The sequence below is a fragment of the Anas platyrhynchos genome, chromosome 3, assembly GCF_047663525.1.
Source record: "Anas platyrhynchos isolate ZD024472 breed Pekin duck chromosome 3, IASCAAS_PekinDuck_T2T, whole genome shotgun sequence".
Classification (NCBI taxonomy): Eukaryota; Metazoa; Chordata; class Aves; order Anseriformes; family Anatidae; genus Anas; species Anas platyrhynchos.
In genome coordinates this window covers 22,185,192-22,202,128 of record NC_092589.1, presented here as the reverse complement: position 1 = coordinate 22,202,128, position 16,937 = coordinate 22,185,192, and the positions used below count along the sequence as shown (strand labels likewise).

At 40.9% G+C, this 16,937-nt stretch overlaps 1 protein-coding gene across 21 annotated transcripts in view; it reads left to right on the top strand.

Moving 5' to 3' along the window:
* ESRRG (estrogen related receptor gamma) overlaps window positions 1-16,937 on the top strand; it is a 404,199-nt gene that overhangs the window by 158,279 nt on the left and 228,983 nt on the right. For 7 of the 21 annotated variants that reach the window (XM_072035515.1, XM_072035517.1, XM_027453732.3 and 4 more), the window contains one exon: window positions 12,413-12,566. The exons of 10 other annotated variants lie outside the window; for them this stretch is intronic. In XM_072035515.1, the coding sequence (XP_071891616.1) occupies window positions 12,532-12,566 (35 nt within the window). In that variant the 5' untranslated portion in view covers window positions 12,413-12,531. The remainder of the gene's footprint in view (window positions 1-12,412; window positions 12,567-16,937) is intronic. 4 more of the 21 variants (XM_038177595.2, XM_072035519.1, XM_027453735.3 and 1 more) reach the window with 1 other exon arrangement.

The following is a 16,937-nucleotide window of genomic DNA, read 5'->3' as shown; positions in this document are numbered from 1 at the left end:
AATTTCTGTTAGTTAATTAAGAAAAATAACTTTTTTTTTTTCTCCTTATCTAAGCTGAGTTAAAAATAAAAGAGAGAGAGAGAGACACACATTTGGAAATACTTCATGCTGAATGTGCTGCTACAATAACAACACAGTTAAGGCTCGCACAGCAAAGCTCAGTAAGGGTGTGGGGGTGGGGGTGTGGGGGGGACACAGGACAATGAGGGCTGGAAGACCTGAAGTACAGAATGCTGAAGTCAATGAAAAGTCTCCATATGACTTCAATACATTCTGGATCAGGTCCAAAAAGAAAGTTAGTGAGCTGTGTTGTGTCTCTGCAGTAGAGTCCTAAGGGCATCACGCTGTCTTTTCCAAAGGGCGATAGGGAAAAAGTTTAGACAAATATTTCCTCAAGCTCAGTTGCTAATTCTAACTAACTATAATAAACATGAGCTTTACTATGAATTTTTACCCAATTCTTTCAGGAGAGCAAAATTTTACTTTGTCTGTGAGATCACTAGAGGAGTGATAAAAAGCAGTAATTTAGAAAGTATATCACAGCTACGTGCTGTGCAACGTAGACCACTGGGTAGCAATTAATTTTTGTTAATGAATTTAAAACTGGATGTATGGAAACGGTTATATGAAATGTATACACTGCTAAACAGCTAACTAGTCCTTGGGGCTTGCATTTTCATTATCTGTATGTAAATCACTTCAACGAGCACGATCTAATGAATCAAAAACTACTCTGAAATTTGAATTGATATCTGCAAGATACTGTTGCTTTTATTTTCTTAAATCCTTACACCATGCATCGTCATGTGGCCCTACAGTGAAGCTATGTCTGTCCTCTGATTAATCACCTCCTATGTGGAATTAGTTTGTAGGTTTTGTTGTGCTTCACAAAGATTATTTCTAAACTCTAGGAATTTTCCATGTTAGTGGGGAAGGGAAATTAAAGAACACTGAAAAACATTCAAGAGAAACAAGGAGCACCGCTGAATGGTTCCCAGTGATCGCTCCCGTATCTACTGTTTTTTATGCAGTGGAAAATAAAAATAAACAAACATACACAGTTAACTGTGAAAGGCTACCTGACAAAAGCATGTGAACTGCTTTTCCTTGAGAGTCAGGAAGTTGTATTGCTGAATTAGAAGCTGTCTCTTTCCTTCATATGCCAGTTAAATCATTGTGCTTCCTTAGCTCCCTGAAGGTATGCGCTGTGATTTCCTCTTAACCACCACTGAAGATAAATAGCTCCTGTATCTTTCTGTTTACAGTTATCTTAAGCAAACCCAAAATTAAAGCACAATCACTGTGGAATCAGTTTCTTATGGAATCCTGAATGTAGGACCAAAAGTTGGAATATCTCTAGAAGGAGGTATATATGTACAGAATGTAAAAAGTGTGTGTTTATAATACATTGTATATGTACATTATAACTTCAGTTATTAATAGACCTGGAGAAACTGAGTAATTAAAACAGTATCTAAATGTGATGTGCAGTAACCAGATAAATTAAATTTACAGAGTGCACTGGAATATCTGGAATACCACACTCCTTTCCCTCCCCTTTTTTTCCACAGCCTGGTCTTTATATCGTGGCTGTGTTTGTTCCAGTTAGCTGCAAGTGAGAAACCACTGCCGAGGTTGCTGAAATGTCAGTGCTGCATAGGCTGAGGGCAAAACTGGATGGAATTCCCTGCTATAACACTAATTATCAAAACTCATATGATACAAGAGGAAAGCGCGTGCAGCCTTTATGTTGTATTCTGCAGTCTAACAGAGGTGGTGGCTGGATAACTCTACAAACAACCCTATGCCCCGAGCTATTTTAGACATAAGTGTAGTCTCTGGCACACACGTACAGTTTTATGCGTACAGTTTATATTCATGGAGTACGCTTGAAACCAGCTACATGTTTTAGCTGAACTCTGGATGGTCTGAAATACCCAGGTAGTTAGCATTCCTGCCAATTTGATATGATTGAGACCTTTACTTGAACTGACCTCAGAAGGAATAGAAGACTAATTGAGGCGGCCCTGGTTCTAGCTCTCTGGAGGTGTAAAACACTGCAAATGGTATCTGGTGCATGCATAAAAAGGTTTACATAGTGCAAAAGGGCTATGGGAAGGAAAAGAAAGAGTTCTCTTTCTCTGTTTCTCAACAGCCTTCCCCCCTATTCCCCAACAAAGCTTCAAGAAAAAGTAACTTTATTCCTGTCTTAATGTCATTGTGTGGTAAAATAAGGAGGAAAAAAACAAAACACAACAAAACAAACAAAAAAAACAACACCACCCAAACAAAGTAGAAGGTAAAATTAGGACAGTACTTGGGTGCCTCTGCCTGAGGCTGTAATTAAAGCTAACTAGATAAAAAGAGATATTCTGCCTCAGATTTATGCTCTGAGGAGAGGAAAAAAAAAAAAAAAAAGGCTGAAAGTGAAATACAGCAAAAGAAACCCGTAATTCCAATGTATTCAACTCACCCATCAGAAGAAATGGCATTAATTCAGGTACCCAATTACTGTAATGTGGTTCAGAGCACCTCAATAGGTGTTTCAATCTCAAGCCAGGACTAACATTTGTAATCCTTTAAATGCACTTAAGAAATTGATGTTACAGCCCCACAATCTGTTAGGGGCCTTGCTTCCTGGCTGATTGCAAAGTATCCCACCATTAATTGGATCATCAGAATGTGATCCGCGTCCTGGTCCTCGGATTATGTAAGACTGACTTTGCTCTGACGCGCTGAACCAGAGGCTTCTTTTGCTGGATATTTTGACCCTTAATGTAGATAAGTGGTATTTTTCATCAATCTTAGCTTGCATTAAAAAAGGGAAATGTCAATTCAATGTGGGGCGTTTAACTTAATTCAACATCTTTTAATTTAATACCTTGGAAAAGTTAGTTCGTCTCCGACCTGCCGGAGACTTGTGCTGATGGAATGGTTTGTGGAGCAGGGCTGGAGGCACCTCGTTCCCACTCCATGGTATGGTTGGGTCCCAAAAGTCTCTTCCTGCTTCGTGCCTGTGTGAAAGGAAAAGAGAAACAAACTGCCCCTCGATGCTGGTTTGCAACATCAGTAATGAGTTTCCTCAGCTCCTTTGGACTGTTCCCTAATGACCACTCTGTGCACCTGAGGGAAAACAGACACAAAATTAATTCTGTCTGTATGGCACTGTTCATCTTGGGCTTCAGGTTTCCTTGATTTTTTTTCTGGTTTAGGATGGTTTGATTAATTCACTCACTATGTTTAATGGTGCTAAAATAACAGCTGGCATGGAAATCCTCTGCATGTGCTAGACCTAAAATCCTATTGAAAGCAAGGGAGATGTCTCCTGATAGAAGGCAGTGTTATTTCAAAAAACTTATCACTGGAAAGTATGAGACGTATAAATTTTTATTTATTTATTTATTTATTTTTCCTAGTACTGCATCATAAAACCCTCTTGATACTTCTTCGTATGGAATGTGTTTGTCCCAGTGGTACAGACAGGGCTTCAAAGATGACTGCAGCAAAGTTTTTTGACAAACACAGTAAGCTTCCCAGTTCTCTGGGCATTGCAGTGAGCATCCAATTCATTTGACTTTTAACATGGTTTTGGGAAAACTTTTGTGGTATTGGTCTCCTGGTTGTTAGGAGGAAAGGTGGTGAAATGAAGAGAGTTAATGTTCAGATTTATGGCCCTGGCTTGTCAGTTCTTAATGTCTTTCCTGCAACCGATGCTTAATAATCCCAAGTATAGCAATATATATACATATAGTATGCTACAAATTCACTATCAGAACCTGTCTTTTTCTGTGTTTCAGAGGAAAAGCAAGAAGCAAGCTCTTTTCCACTGTGTCATTGTCAGAAACAGAAATCTGTCTGATTTAGGCCTCTTTTTTCTTTTTTTCCTCCTGCCAAGTTCTCATTTCTGTTTTTCCAACTTTCTCCACTCCCTGCTCTTCATTCAGGGAAGTCATTCAAAAATACTGCCACACTGTGGGACTGTGGGACGGAAAAAATGCCAAGGCCCAGTAATGGTGAGGGAGCAGTAGAGTTTCTTGTTTCATTGTCATCTTCTAGAGCTGTGGAGGTCTTGAAGACCTTTAGAGGTCTGTAAAACATTACAAGTTGAAAAAAGCAAGCTTCTGAGGCAGTGCTTTCTGTTTCACGAGAAACATGTACAATCCAAAGGAGAACTGGAGTGAAGAGGGTGGTTCTTGAGTTTCTCCCACTCTTCTGCTGGGCAAGGACCAATGAAGAGTGTGACATGTAGGATAAAAATGAGACAAATTTGAGGCAAGGAGTTTAAATAGGAGGTCTGGGACAGTCTGATTAGACACCTCATCCATACAGCTTTTGTAGTCACTGAAGATGTGAATCTTTATAGAGTGTCAGAGAATCTGACTCCACCTTTGCTCAGTGCTAACTAGATTTTGTAGATCAGCAGAATACCTAGGTTCATCTTCTCTCTGGATTTACAGGGAGAATAACCACATATGCACACAAAGGCTTTTAGTTAGAGGTACTTTTGTGATTTTGAGCCCAGGTAGTAAGAGAATTGGTTTGGCATTTTGAGTGGATGACTGTTTATTAACAACCAATTGTGCCCTGGTCAGGAGAAGGCTTTCTGTTGTTGGTTTGGGTCCACGTGAGGTAGCTGTTCCTCATGTGAGGTATGTTGCTCATACGTAAGTACCTGACCTTGCTGTTTTTTTCCTCCTGCTTTCTTCTTGATATGAAGTGAATAGGCAGGTAGATATATACGGTTCCAGTCAGCCAAATTGGCACTAGAGGTGATATGGTGCTATGCTAGGACAGGATAACCTTAGGTTTAGGCTCCTGTCTGGAGCAGAAGAAACATATATTCAGTCCCTAGCAGCTGCCTGGCTAGTCTCTGTAAATTGCACTATGTATTGGTCATGGTGGTCTTCTCTCTTTGAACCTGTGTGGTTCCTGGTGTAGAAGATCTCATCTGCAACAGTAGATGCTGATGAAAAATAAATAAGAGCCCTGGCTAGAGATTCCTATAAACAGGTGACAAGCTTTCAAAAAAATAGTTCTTCTCTACCAGACCTTTTCCACGTTATAGTATTTGAACCTCTCCTTGAAAGTATTTGAATGAGATTTGGACTGTTCTCCTTGAAACTGCATCCACAGATGAAGAATGTGAGTTCATGTTTCAGTACTATACTCAGTGAACTAACATGCAATGTAGTATACCCCAAAATGTATACCTACATATCATTCATGAGGGAATTACACCTATCTAAGCTTAAATATTTTAGAAAACGATGTTGAAGGAAGCTTACTTGGCCATATGCAGACCTGGTATAAAAGGAATCACCTTTCCTGAAGGGAGTGAAGTTGTAGCTCCTTCGATCAGATTGAAACTTATCTCAGAGACTTCCAGATAAACATTAGCCTCATACTCAGTTCATTCAACAACAACACAAAGCTCTTTTATGAAAGGAGAAATATGAACTACTGTAGGCAAGCCTGTAATTACTTTGGCCATAGAACAAACATAAAGTTTCTTCCTGCTTGCAAGGGCCTAACCTTCTGGAGGTAGGGTAGGATCTGGGATATCTCCAGCATTGATAGTGTTCCTATAGCAGCTGCATTTTCCAGCACACTTTATACCAGCACAAGATGCTTCTGAGTTTCTCTGCTACATGGAGGGGAGAGGAAAGCTGCAGGTTGTGGCTCTGCCTTCCTGGGCAATTGATCTGTAACACAGACACTGTATCTTGGGGTGTTTTGCTGCATAGAGTTGCACTGCAAGTGCGTCACTTCCCATCTGTTTAATTGGAGCCTTGGGTGATACTTCTCTGTTGCTTTATCCCCAGACAGAAAGCTGATCTACGTTTTTGCTTTAAGTACACTACAAGGTTGGAAAGTAAAGTTGAGTTTGCAGTGAAGCAGATATATTGGCTTCCCATGCTTTGAAGACAAATGGAGTCTCATCCATCGCTGCTATACCAGTATGCTGGTGCTGTTTCAGGCTGCTTTGGGTTAGGATTTCAGTTTGCCCTTCCTTCCTAATGGGGTCCCTTGGTGGAGAATGCCATCCAAGTGCAGGATGGATGAGGTGCCCTAAGGACCTGTATCAGGCTTGCCTTTTAAGCAGTGCCTTGCTGAACTGTGAACTGGGGTTTTCTTGAAGTGCTGTGTGAGGATATGAATTCAACTTTGAGACTAAAAAGGGAACAAATACTACATATGACAGCATGTGTCAGCTTGAGAACACACAGCATTCAGTGGCAGTATTAATATGCATCTAAAATGATTTTCCTGTGGTGTCTTGAGTGTTTCTCAGGGGCCCCTTTCTTTGTTCTAAATCCCTGTGGAACCGGCAGAGAAAAATGGCTGGTGCGCTTGCTTCGGCCACCGTCAGAGATGAGCTTGCGGCTGAATTAATTCTGTTCTCTCTAATGACCGGCAGTTACCTCATTGCCAGGGAAATGGCCCCCTCCGCCTGCAGAGCCGTAGCAACTCAGTGTCATTACGCAGGACAGCGCATTTGTCTGATACAGGCTGCCCCGAACACTGAAGGCGATTCTGCTTGCCTGGATCTGGCAGAGGAGCAGATGAAACTTGCCTGTCCCGTGATCCCATGATGTGCTGTGTGTCAGAAGCGTGCACCTCCACTGAATGGCTTTGTCCTTCGCAGTGTGAACCCAGTGCTTCCCTCACGCTGTGGGGGGAAAGGATTTAAGAGAAGTGAGCACGCTGAAACGAACCTGTGTGCAGTATCCATTGCGATCAGATTCTCATGTGGTTTCTTGGTTCCCTGAGGAACCCCAGATGGATATGTATAAATACCGAATTGGGCAGTTGTTTTTTTTTGTATGGTGTGTGTGTATGTGTGCAAATTTCTTCAGGATTTCTTCAGGCAATGTTGACTGTAGACCCTCCTATACAGTGGTGCAGAGAAGAGGCACTGTTTCCATTTCCCAAACCTACGCTCACTATGAATTCTACCTATGCCATTTGTTGGATGCTATTATAAAAGGGTGGGATGAAAAGTGTCCTACAGTGGAGCTATGGTCAGTCTTTCTGATACGTTGCAATAGCTCACGGGTATTAGGGTGTGAAGCTGAGCAAGTGTGTCTGAAGTGGCTGATCTGGGTTTCAGCATTAAGCCCAGCTGCTCCTTCACACACTCTGTAAAATTACAGTATTTTACAGAGTAATGGCCTCACGTAAGGAAGCAATGTGAATCACAGGCGAACTGCTCCGGGATGGTGAGCACTCTCCCTGCCCTTGCCTTTCTCCTCCCAGTCTCTCACTCTCCTTTTTTAATTTCCTTCCCTCAACTCTTTGCAACACAGGTAGACACGTTCCAGTGTGACTCTGAGGAGGCTGCTACATTCTCGTTAGTCTGGTTCTCTTATTTGATTTTACTGTCTTTTTCACCTTGTCTGCTTAAGAAGCCCATGCTGCTTCAAGTAGCTTTGAATGCACCAGTAAATGCATGTTGCAGAGTGAGAAGTGAAATAGAGAATGCGTCTTCACCCAAGATTTGGAAGTGGTAGGAAATGACCTTTTGCACTTCTTTTGCTTTTTAGATCTTTAAGCCCTAAGCCACCCTAAATCTACTGTCCCTATAAAAAGCTGCATTTTAAAAGTCTTTAGGAGGCTTGCTGACCTTGCAACCTACTTTGTAAGGAGTCTGCACCCACAGCTATTAAACAAAATTAATTTCAGCACTTTTAAATTGTTAATCTTGCAAAAGACAACTTGCTTGCTCTCCAGTGATCCCACAGGTCGTCATTCTGTGAGCTGCAAGCCATCACCAGGGTTCACGGCTCTGAACATCATCAGTCTGCTCATGGCCTCCCAAATGCCTTGCAAAATTAATTCCTCTGCCCTCCACTTTTCCTCCCCTAGCAGCTCTCTGAGATCTGGGCTCTTGGTGAGCTCTCCACAGGTAGCAGCCCTTCACTGGTAGCTGTACCACAGGTTATTCTCGTTTTAAGGTTACTCTGTCCTAAATCAGTGCTTCCGATCCTCAACTCACGGTAATGAACTTTGGGCAGCAGGACACTAATTCAGGTAGGAAATGACAGTTTTACTGTTCAGAGTGCTAGCTTTTCTATCGCAGGGGCAACGTCTCTTGTAAGTTAAGTTTCTCCATCCCCATGGGGCAAATGTTTTACCAGCTACTAATTTATTTTGTATCCTTTTATGTGATTTTTTTTTCTGTCTGTGGAACTTGGAAATGTTGCCTTTTTTCCTCCTTGTAGTGATATGTGTGGATGCACAGGGGGTGGGGGAAAAAGCGAGTGCTGTATCTGGTATTATCATGCCTGGTTGTCCCTGCTCCTTCCACCTCTTTTGTCTCTGCCACTCAAGCCAATTTCAGCCATCCGCCGACTCTCATTTGGGATAATAGCCTCTCTTTTTCTGTTGTCTTGTCATGTTTGATTCGGCAGCACAAGGGTTTTAAATTAGCCAAAACGTTTGCATGCTGGGCTTACTCGGCTGCCACTACCAGTTGTGGATCCACTAAACCACTTGATGCTGAAATTGATGATTGCTCGGAAGGAATAAGAAATTGTTGGTGGCTACCGGGAAGATTCATTCACGCCGGGCCCCTTTTAAGCAACATAGGGGGAGGGAGAGAGAGATTTCCTTCATTTTCCCGCTGCCTGGCTGGTGGCTGTATTGTCCTTGTGCCAGGTTCCTGCTGAGTGATTACAGTCTTGCTAGGCTGCGTAGTTCCTGTGATTTCAAAATAAAAACAGAATAAAAAAAAAAAAAAAAAGGGGGGAGAGAAGAAAGGTGGGGGGATAAAACTCCAAAGATTTGCAGTTAAATCCAGGAGCAGAATTGTTATATTTTAACTCACTGGCCACTTCTTTGTTTTCTGTTTGATATATTCCCCCAGCCAGAAGTTCACCTGTTAGAAGTTTTACCCAGCAGGAGACTCTATATTGGCCTGCTTGGGTTGGTGATGCTAAACCACAGCTTGACTGTAAGCAGGTTTTAATATTCTCTAGATGAGAAATGAGCCCATCATTAATGGGCTCTGAAATCACCAAGAAAACTTCTAATAACAGCCCTCATGCACGGCAAAATACCTTTTACTTGTTTATACTAGGGTTTAAAGATATGGAGGGCTAGAATTTATAAGCTTGACAAACTGTCTATAGAAAAATAAAATGATTGAAACTATAGAATTCAATGTTTTGTCAATTTCAGTGACTAGGGATGTGCTTATGTCTTAGAACTATATACAGTCACTTATGAAAAGTGAAAGACGAATTTTCTCAGTGGAGTAGATTTGGTTTCTTTTACAAGGGAGAGTATGTTTTGGCTTTCTTCAGGAATATTATAGTATTACCGTCTGGGTTATGGCAATAATTGGTAATTCAGGTAGCCAGATAGTACATGTACAATGGCTCAGCATTTCCAGATAAAGGCAAATACTACCTAACAGAGAATAGTAGCAATTATAATTAAATAAATAAAAAAGTATCTTTGCCATTTATGTTAGTTCCCAGCCATTAAGAAGTGTGGCTTCAAAATTTACAATGCATTACACAGTGTCACAAATAATACCCTAAATATATTACAGGCAGGAATACGACTGCGCAGCATCCGAGCCAACAAAGATGTTCTCATTTGATCTAATATTGCTAACATTATTATTAGTAATATTCTGGCACTTTCTTTCCTGATTACTAAGCCACATGTTCTCTTGTGTAAGATGCCCTTTTTCTGCTTAAAAAAAAAAAAAAATCATCCTGTAAATTTGAAGCTGCTGGCATGTAGCTTTATTTCTCTCTTGTATGTAATAAATCTTGAAGAAATCATGTGAATGACGAAAGCTCTAAAAATACAAATCTAAGTAAGAGGGCAAATCTCAGGGGCCCGGCAGTGGAGTGCTGGCGTGGCAGGTTTCTGTTTGTGCCAGTTAACGGGAGTTTGGGAACTCGAGTGGCCACAATGGGTTTAGTCCTGTTATCTGTCTCTGACCACTGCACTGCTCAGAATTGCTGATTTCTCAGCAAAATCGTGACAGATGTGTTGCAAGGAAATGTATTGGTGGAGTAGCTGGTGAGACAGTTAATGCAGAGGATAATAAGTAGCTAAGGCTATGTCCTCCAGCAGACTTTGATGTGTTTTGATAATATATGGGATGGGTCAATCTGCCCTATTAGCAAATGTAGCCAGTTTACGCTCTACATACAAACTAGAGATTTGATAAAGCACTAAATTAGTTTTCACAAGGTATTAGATGTTAGATACTTAATGGGATCATCATGCTTTTGCTACACTTGGTTAAAACGTGTTCTGTAGCAGAGGCATGAGGCAGCATGACATTTCACCAGGAGAGGAAGCGTGTCTTGTGACTGAATCACGAGCCGGGGAATTATGAAGTCCAGCATTGCTCGGCTCCTGGGTTACCCTCTGGGTGATTTACTAGAGTTTTCTCTTCTTGCATCTGCAGAATAACATCGTGTCCTTCCCTTTTTGCTTTACCTCGCTGTGAAGTTGAAGCCATCGATGTTTGTGAAGTGTTGTTTGTTTGTTTTTTTGTTTATCCTTGGATGCAAAGTGTTGTAAGGTGTGAGTAATCGTAATTCTGTGAAGTGCTTCCTCCCTAAGAGACCAATACCATCCAGCTCAGGAGGTGCAGGGGAATTCCCTAAACCTAAGAGCAGAGAAGTTACCAGTTCAGATGTATTCAAGCAAATTTGAATAAGACTCCTTTGCAAAGCATGAAAGAAGAGGTTGAGGGCTTTTGTGTAGTGCTCCCCAGCCACATCCTGCATTCACTCTGTGCCACTGTTTATGAGGTAGTTTAGTGAAGCCAATTCAAAAATACATTGGTAAGATACAGCATGTAGGGACAAGTGTCCTTCCCTACACATGCTGGTACCTGCTTTACCAGTGGGGAACTTAGGAAAAAGAAAGCAACCTTCACAGGCCCCCATGCAGGTCAGTCTTCAAAGTGGGCCTTGTTTGAGTGCTCTCCTCACCTGGGCTTCAGTCCCTTCTGGTTGCTGGCACTGGTTTTATAAGCTTGGTTCTTCAGTATCAAAGAAAGGGATGTAAAATTACTTTTTTTTTTTTTTTTTTTTTTAAGTTCTGTGTTTTTTGTCTTGTTAAATAAAAACCTGAGACTGCTGACAAGAGTGTATGCTCACAGCTAACTTCAGAAAGTTGCTTTAAAATCCATCCTGTATTTGGTTTTTGTCACATGAGAATGTTTTAAGTATAACTTTTTCCTATTGCTATTTTTTCCAAAGGTTTATAGATACTGTTCTTAATTACATTTGCAATGCATAACACTGTTTTCTCTAACATCTTACTACTTATAAAAGTAGCCTGTCCCAAGTGAAAGAGACTTTTTGTGAAATGCATCAAGAGTGTCACATATGAAATTATCCTGCTTGAAAGCACAGAGGTTGCATCCCAGTATAGATCATGGTGGAAAATGACTCAAAATTAACTGACAGCTTCTCTCCTAGTTGCACCCCTCCCCAGTCTGTTTTATAGTTGGGCTGTGGTAGGAAACGTATCGTGTATGGTGGCATTTTAGGCTACTGCTACTAATAATCCCTTTGGGTGTTTCATTAGCGCATTATTTATAGGATCGCGAAAGGGCATCCGCTCTGCTTCACGGTGCTACCCGTGTCCCGACGACTGAACAGATTTTCTGAAGCACGGGGTCATGGCCATGTGCTCACCAGTCCTCGGGTCCCACTCCCCTGCTAAGCAATGCTTTGGGCTTGAAAACCCGCTTTTTAAACCCAAAGAGGCAGGGACGAGTATGGGTGTGGGAAGTCTCATAGACGAGGCTTGCCTGTAGACTTTGCCTTGTAACACCTCATAAGCCTGCACCTGACAAGCTACTCGCAGCCGGTGGGCTGTGTTTTTCCTAATAAATTCCTTTTTGAACCCACTTGTTAGTCAGGCGCTGTGCTCACTAACTACAGCAAGGGCCCTGTGTCTTGGGCATAAATTACTCTTGTGTGCCACTGTCTCTGAGCAGCCCCCCAGTTATGGATTACTTTGTTCTCGACTTGACAGGAACATAATTAGAGCTGTTGATGAAATCTACCAAATTGTTCCTCCGTGGCCTCAATGGTCAGGAAATTTGGCTGAGTCGTATTTGTCACAGACGTAAAGGCTCTAAACACTTCATATTAACTATGTTATTAATGTGCCCTCTAATCTGTCCGCGAATTGGTAACACTCGGAGTGAGCTTGTGCTCTAATAGCACCTTGTGATGAATACATTGTAATGCTGCTAAAAAAGTTTCTGGAGGGTGGAAAAAGAAAATGTTAATCAAAAGTGAATATTTCTCTGCTGTTTCTTTTTATGCTCATGTTTTTTGTTATGCATATTTTTGTTTGTTTGATTTCTGTTTTTAATAGAGATTCATTTAGGCTTTACATTGACGGACCCTTTTTTGTTCTATAGGATTTGCTGACATTTTGGCTGTTTCATTGCCAGAGGAGGCTTTGTGTGTCCCAAAGGAAGTGAGTGATCTGGCCATAACAAATCCTGCCAAAATATTTTAACACCGTTACGATTTTCTAATGCAATGCGTAGTGAATGTGACTAGAAAAGGATGGTGAGTTGATGAAGGGGATTCGTGCCCTCTCCTGTGCACTTGTCTGGTGAAACGTGCTGGCAGGAGCCTCTGGGGTGGTGGGAGAGTGCAGCCAGGAGCCTGTGGTTTGCCTCTCGAAGCGTATCGCTTCAGAGGGATGAAGTGTGAGCTGCTGCTGCAAGCTGACGTGTCAAATGTGGGTCCTGCTCGTGAACTTTCCAAGAGTCCAGGGTGGTCGGATGCGGGGTTTTAGTTGTTGATGTTAAATAAATGCATTTTGGCTGCTGTAACTGTGCAGTAATTTAAAACAAGGAAACATGATAGGTACTTGCATATGAGAAAGATTGTAGTGGCTGACTGTCCTCGAAGCTCACAAGCCACTATCTGGGGTAAAACACACTCTCCACTGCAAAACAAAGGGAGATGCCAAATTTCAGCATGGGTCTGACGATCATTGAGGTGGTTCTTAACTATTTGGGCAACTGTGCCTAGAGAAAGTGTTAAAGCACAAAAATGCTTAATTAGGAATTTTCACATGTAGCGTTCAGGGGACGATGATTCTGACAATGTAATATTTAGAGTTGAGCTGGAAGTATGGGAAAACAATAACTTAGATCCTCGAGCTATTCTCTAAAGAAGCAGGTAAATTAGCTTCTGCTTTTCTAATATCTTGGTGATTTGCTTATATTAAATTTAGCGTCCATTCCCCCGATTCTCCCCCTTCTGCCCCCCCCCCACCCCCAAAAAAAAAAACAACAACAAAAAAAAACACCTCCTAACCTTGCAAAACATAACAGAGTTGAAAATGACGGCTGTTATTCTGCAGTCAGCATGTCTTGTCCCCAGTGTACACCATGCTGGACTACTCCTACCTGGTTTCTAGGATAAACTCGCTTTTCTTTGGTCACTCTAAATTCGCATACATAAGAAGAAGCAAAGCAGCTGACCACCCCTGCCAGCAAATTTTGCTGAAGGGGAGAGAGCCAACAAGAAATAGAAAAGTAGAGCATGTCTGCAGCTTTGGATGTTGCTCCATGTGAGCTGATCCTTGTGCCTTCACTGCATGGTCCTTACTTGCTGACCGCTGAGCTGCTTGCAAGACTGACTTGTATTGTCAGGTGCTCAGACCGACCCAAGTACGTTCCAGCCTCTCACTGGTGATGACTTTTCCCATTCCAATGTTTCCCTGTTGGCTTGTCTTTGAACACAGAACAGAGTTGCAGGGTCCCATGCTCATCTCCAAAGCCCTTGATCAGTTTTTGCTGGGCCTGCTCCATGCAGCCCAGTTCCTGGGGGCAATGATGTTGCTGCCACCAAGCAGGAAGTGTTAACCTGGGGTTAGGGCTTATTTAGAGATTTCAGTCTATGATCTTAATGTTCGTAAATGAAATGGGAATCTAACTCTGTACCTTTCTCATGCAAATCAATCTATTTCTAGTAATGAGCAATTTAAGGTGTTTTTTTTTTTTTTTAATATGTAGTTGCCATCTCTGGAAATCAGGATCAGAATTCAGGATGCTCAAATTAGGTGTTAGTGCATGCAGATACTCTGATGACTCTATTATTAGAATAAAGTAGACCAGTACTTTCCCTGTATCTGATTCTTTTCACTGCTTTTGTCTCTTCTTTCTCAGTTCATTTTGTCTAAATTTTTCTTTTGTTCTTTAATTTCACCCTTTAATTCATTTTTACCAAAACCATGGGAATTTGGAGGGCTTTCTAAATTAGATCACATTACTTACAGCGTGTTGAAAACTGAATTCCGTATTCTTTTGACATAGTCTTGTTTTTATCACTACTTTGAAATGGTATATTATTTGGGATATTGATACCCAGAAACACACTTTATGCTGTCCTGGCTCTATTTCATTGGTCTTTCACTGCTAATAATTATTCTTTAAATAAGAGAGCGCCACATTATCCTTGAACACTTCTATTTTTCTGTTTATTTTCAGTTTCTTATGGGAACATCATGATATGCATTCTGTATATCCAAATCTGACTTTCTTTGTGAAGTAGACTGAAATGTATCATGAGTAGAACACCCAAAAAATAACCTTAATTCTGCTTTCACTTCTTGTTTAAGAGTAGAAAGCAAAAATACTTCTGCAGAAACCAAGCTGGCTTGAGGGGAGGGGAGAGCAGGGGGATAATATCAGATTTGGGCCCTGGAATACTCATTTGATAAACACTGCGTGATCTTACAGTGTCAGCTGTGGAGAGCATTTGCTAGTAGACGGTCATGTTTGAAATCAGGATTCATAGTTAATGATAAGAAACAGGCTTATCACTTCGTAAACTCTAGGACAGCCTGTTTTCTTTTCCAAACATTTAAATTGCTTGGCTGTTTTATGTATTAAAACCCAATTATAACTTAAAGGGTATTTCAAAGAAGTTTCAAAGCTGTTCCCTTCAGGAACTGTACCTAGACTGAAGCCTGATCTCTGAGTAGTTCGTATGCTTAACTGCATCTCTTCTGTATTGTTTTTTTTGTTTTGTTTTGTTTTGTTTTTTTCTAGTAGGATAAGGTTTTGAAGAGTCTTCATTACCGGACTGGCCCATGCAAATCTTTAACAGCCAATACCACCAAATTTACACGCATTTGTACAAATGTGCACACACAAGCAACCCTCACTCCTCCCAGCACACACTTTTACAAATCATTCTGTAAACTTTTTCAAAACATGCTTTGTGTTGAGGAAAACGTGTAACTTAAAATTAGCAAAATGAAATCCCAGTGTGGCTCTCAAACTCCAGAATACAGTTTAAAAATGTTTTGTTTTCTTTCTCTTCAGATATAGCAACAAAGGAAAAGTAAAGGTTTATTCCATCACCTTTCTTCTGCTAAGCTACACAGACTGTATGCAAAACAAATTGAGAGAAATAAAAAGCAAAGAGTCCTGCAGGATGAGTCGTACATTGGCAGGAGTTCTGCTAGTGGGACGTATGTGCTGCTAGATGGAAAAGCTTAAGTGCAGCCTTCATGGTTCTCAGTGCTAACTTAGTACTTGAGCTGACATGGTAAATATTGGTGGTATTCTCCTTCTGAAAATTGCCACTGAATGTGTAAATCCTCACCATTTCTCAGAGTATAGCTGCAAATGTGATTTGGCAGAAAGTCCAGTTATGAAGCTGCATGGTACTTGACCTACATGAAGTCATAATGTTGCAAAGGGAAAAAAAAAATACTGTCCAACAGAATAATAATTTAGATTATTTCTTTGGATGCTGATTTCTCAGCGGAAATGTATATGTGCATCCAATCACACTCTTCTTGATGAAGAAGTGACCACTGTAATTGTATACATTGCAGTAGCTAGGGAGTGTTTTACAAGATGAAGACCAAAAAGGTGCACATGAAACTAACCCCATTACGTGACTGCTTAGCAAAGCAATGCTTTTGCTCAGTGTTTTTACTGAGTGTAGGAAGCTATTTCTACTGCATTTCTAACACCTGTTGGGAGTTAATAGAGCAGTGTTTGGTAACTGTGATGTTCCCTGATCGATGCTTAGTTGCCTGTGGATAGCAAGGAGTTGAAAAGAATGTTCTTAAGATGGAGAAATCCCACTTTAAAGGCCAAATGAGAGAGAATAATGTTCTGATTTAACATCAGAAACAGCTTTCTAAAGACTACTGTGGGCACAGGGTCCCCATATAGGGGAAGAAAAAAAAAAGGCAGTTTGTGTTTAACAAAAAGAAATAAAATAAAAGGGGCATATGCAGTTGCTCACCCTTCTCACTGTGTACCTTGCACTGGAGCTGAAGTTGAGATAGTCTGCTGCTTCTCTTTGTGAAGAGACTGGATGAATTAAAGTTCGCAGAGATATTAGGATTTACTAAGTAAAGTCATACTTGTCAATAGCTCCTCTTGCTAGATATTTAAAGTTCAAGTGCTTGTTTGCTTTAGTTAAGTGCTCTGAAGTGCTTTGAAGCATTGGCCCATTTATATAAACAAATAGAGAAACTCTCTGATAGTCTTCCCAGTGTGTTACCCAATATTTGGTTATCCTTCCTCAAGTCTGAAAAAGAATTGCACTAGCAACTTCTGATACATGTGAGTCTTTGTTAATGAAGTATTATATTAGATCATTTGAACACACATCGTCTGTGTTAAATACATTTTTCTGTCGCACGCAACCATGAAGAAATAGAGGGAAGTCAATAGCTCAGAAAGAGATTTATCCAGAACTTAAATGTGACATAAGAAGAAGCTGAAAGCCTGAATTCCTTTTAGAGTATTTTAAGTAGCAAGTTAATACTATACTTCTCTCATATTTTCTGTCTTCCTGCTCAGCTGTGCTAATTCAGGAGTCTCTTTCAGTTCTGAGAGTAGTACAACTAAATTTGAACAAGTTCCCAAACCATGGGAAAATCCTGTTCACATGTGTATG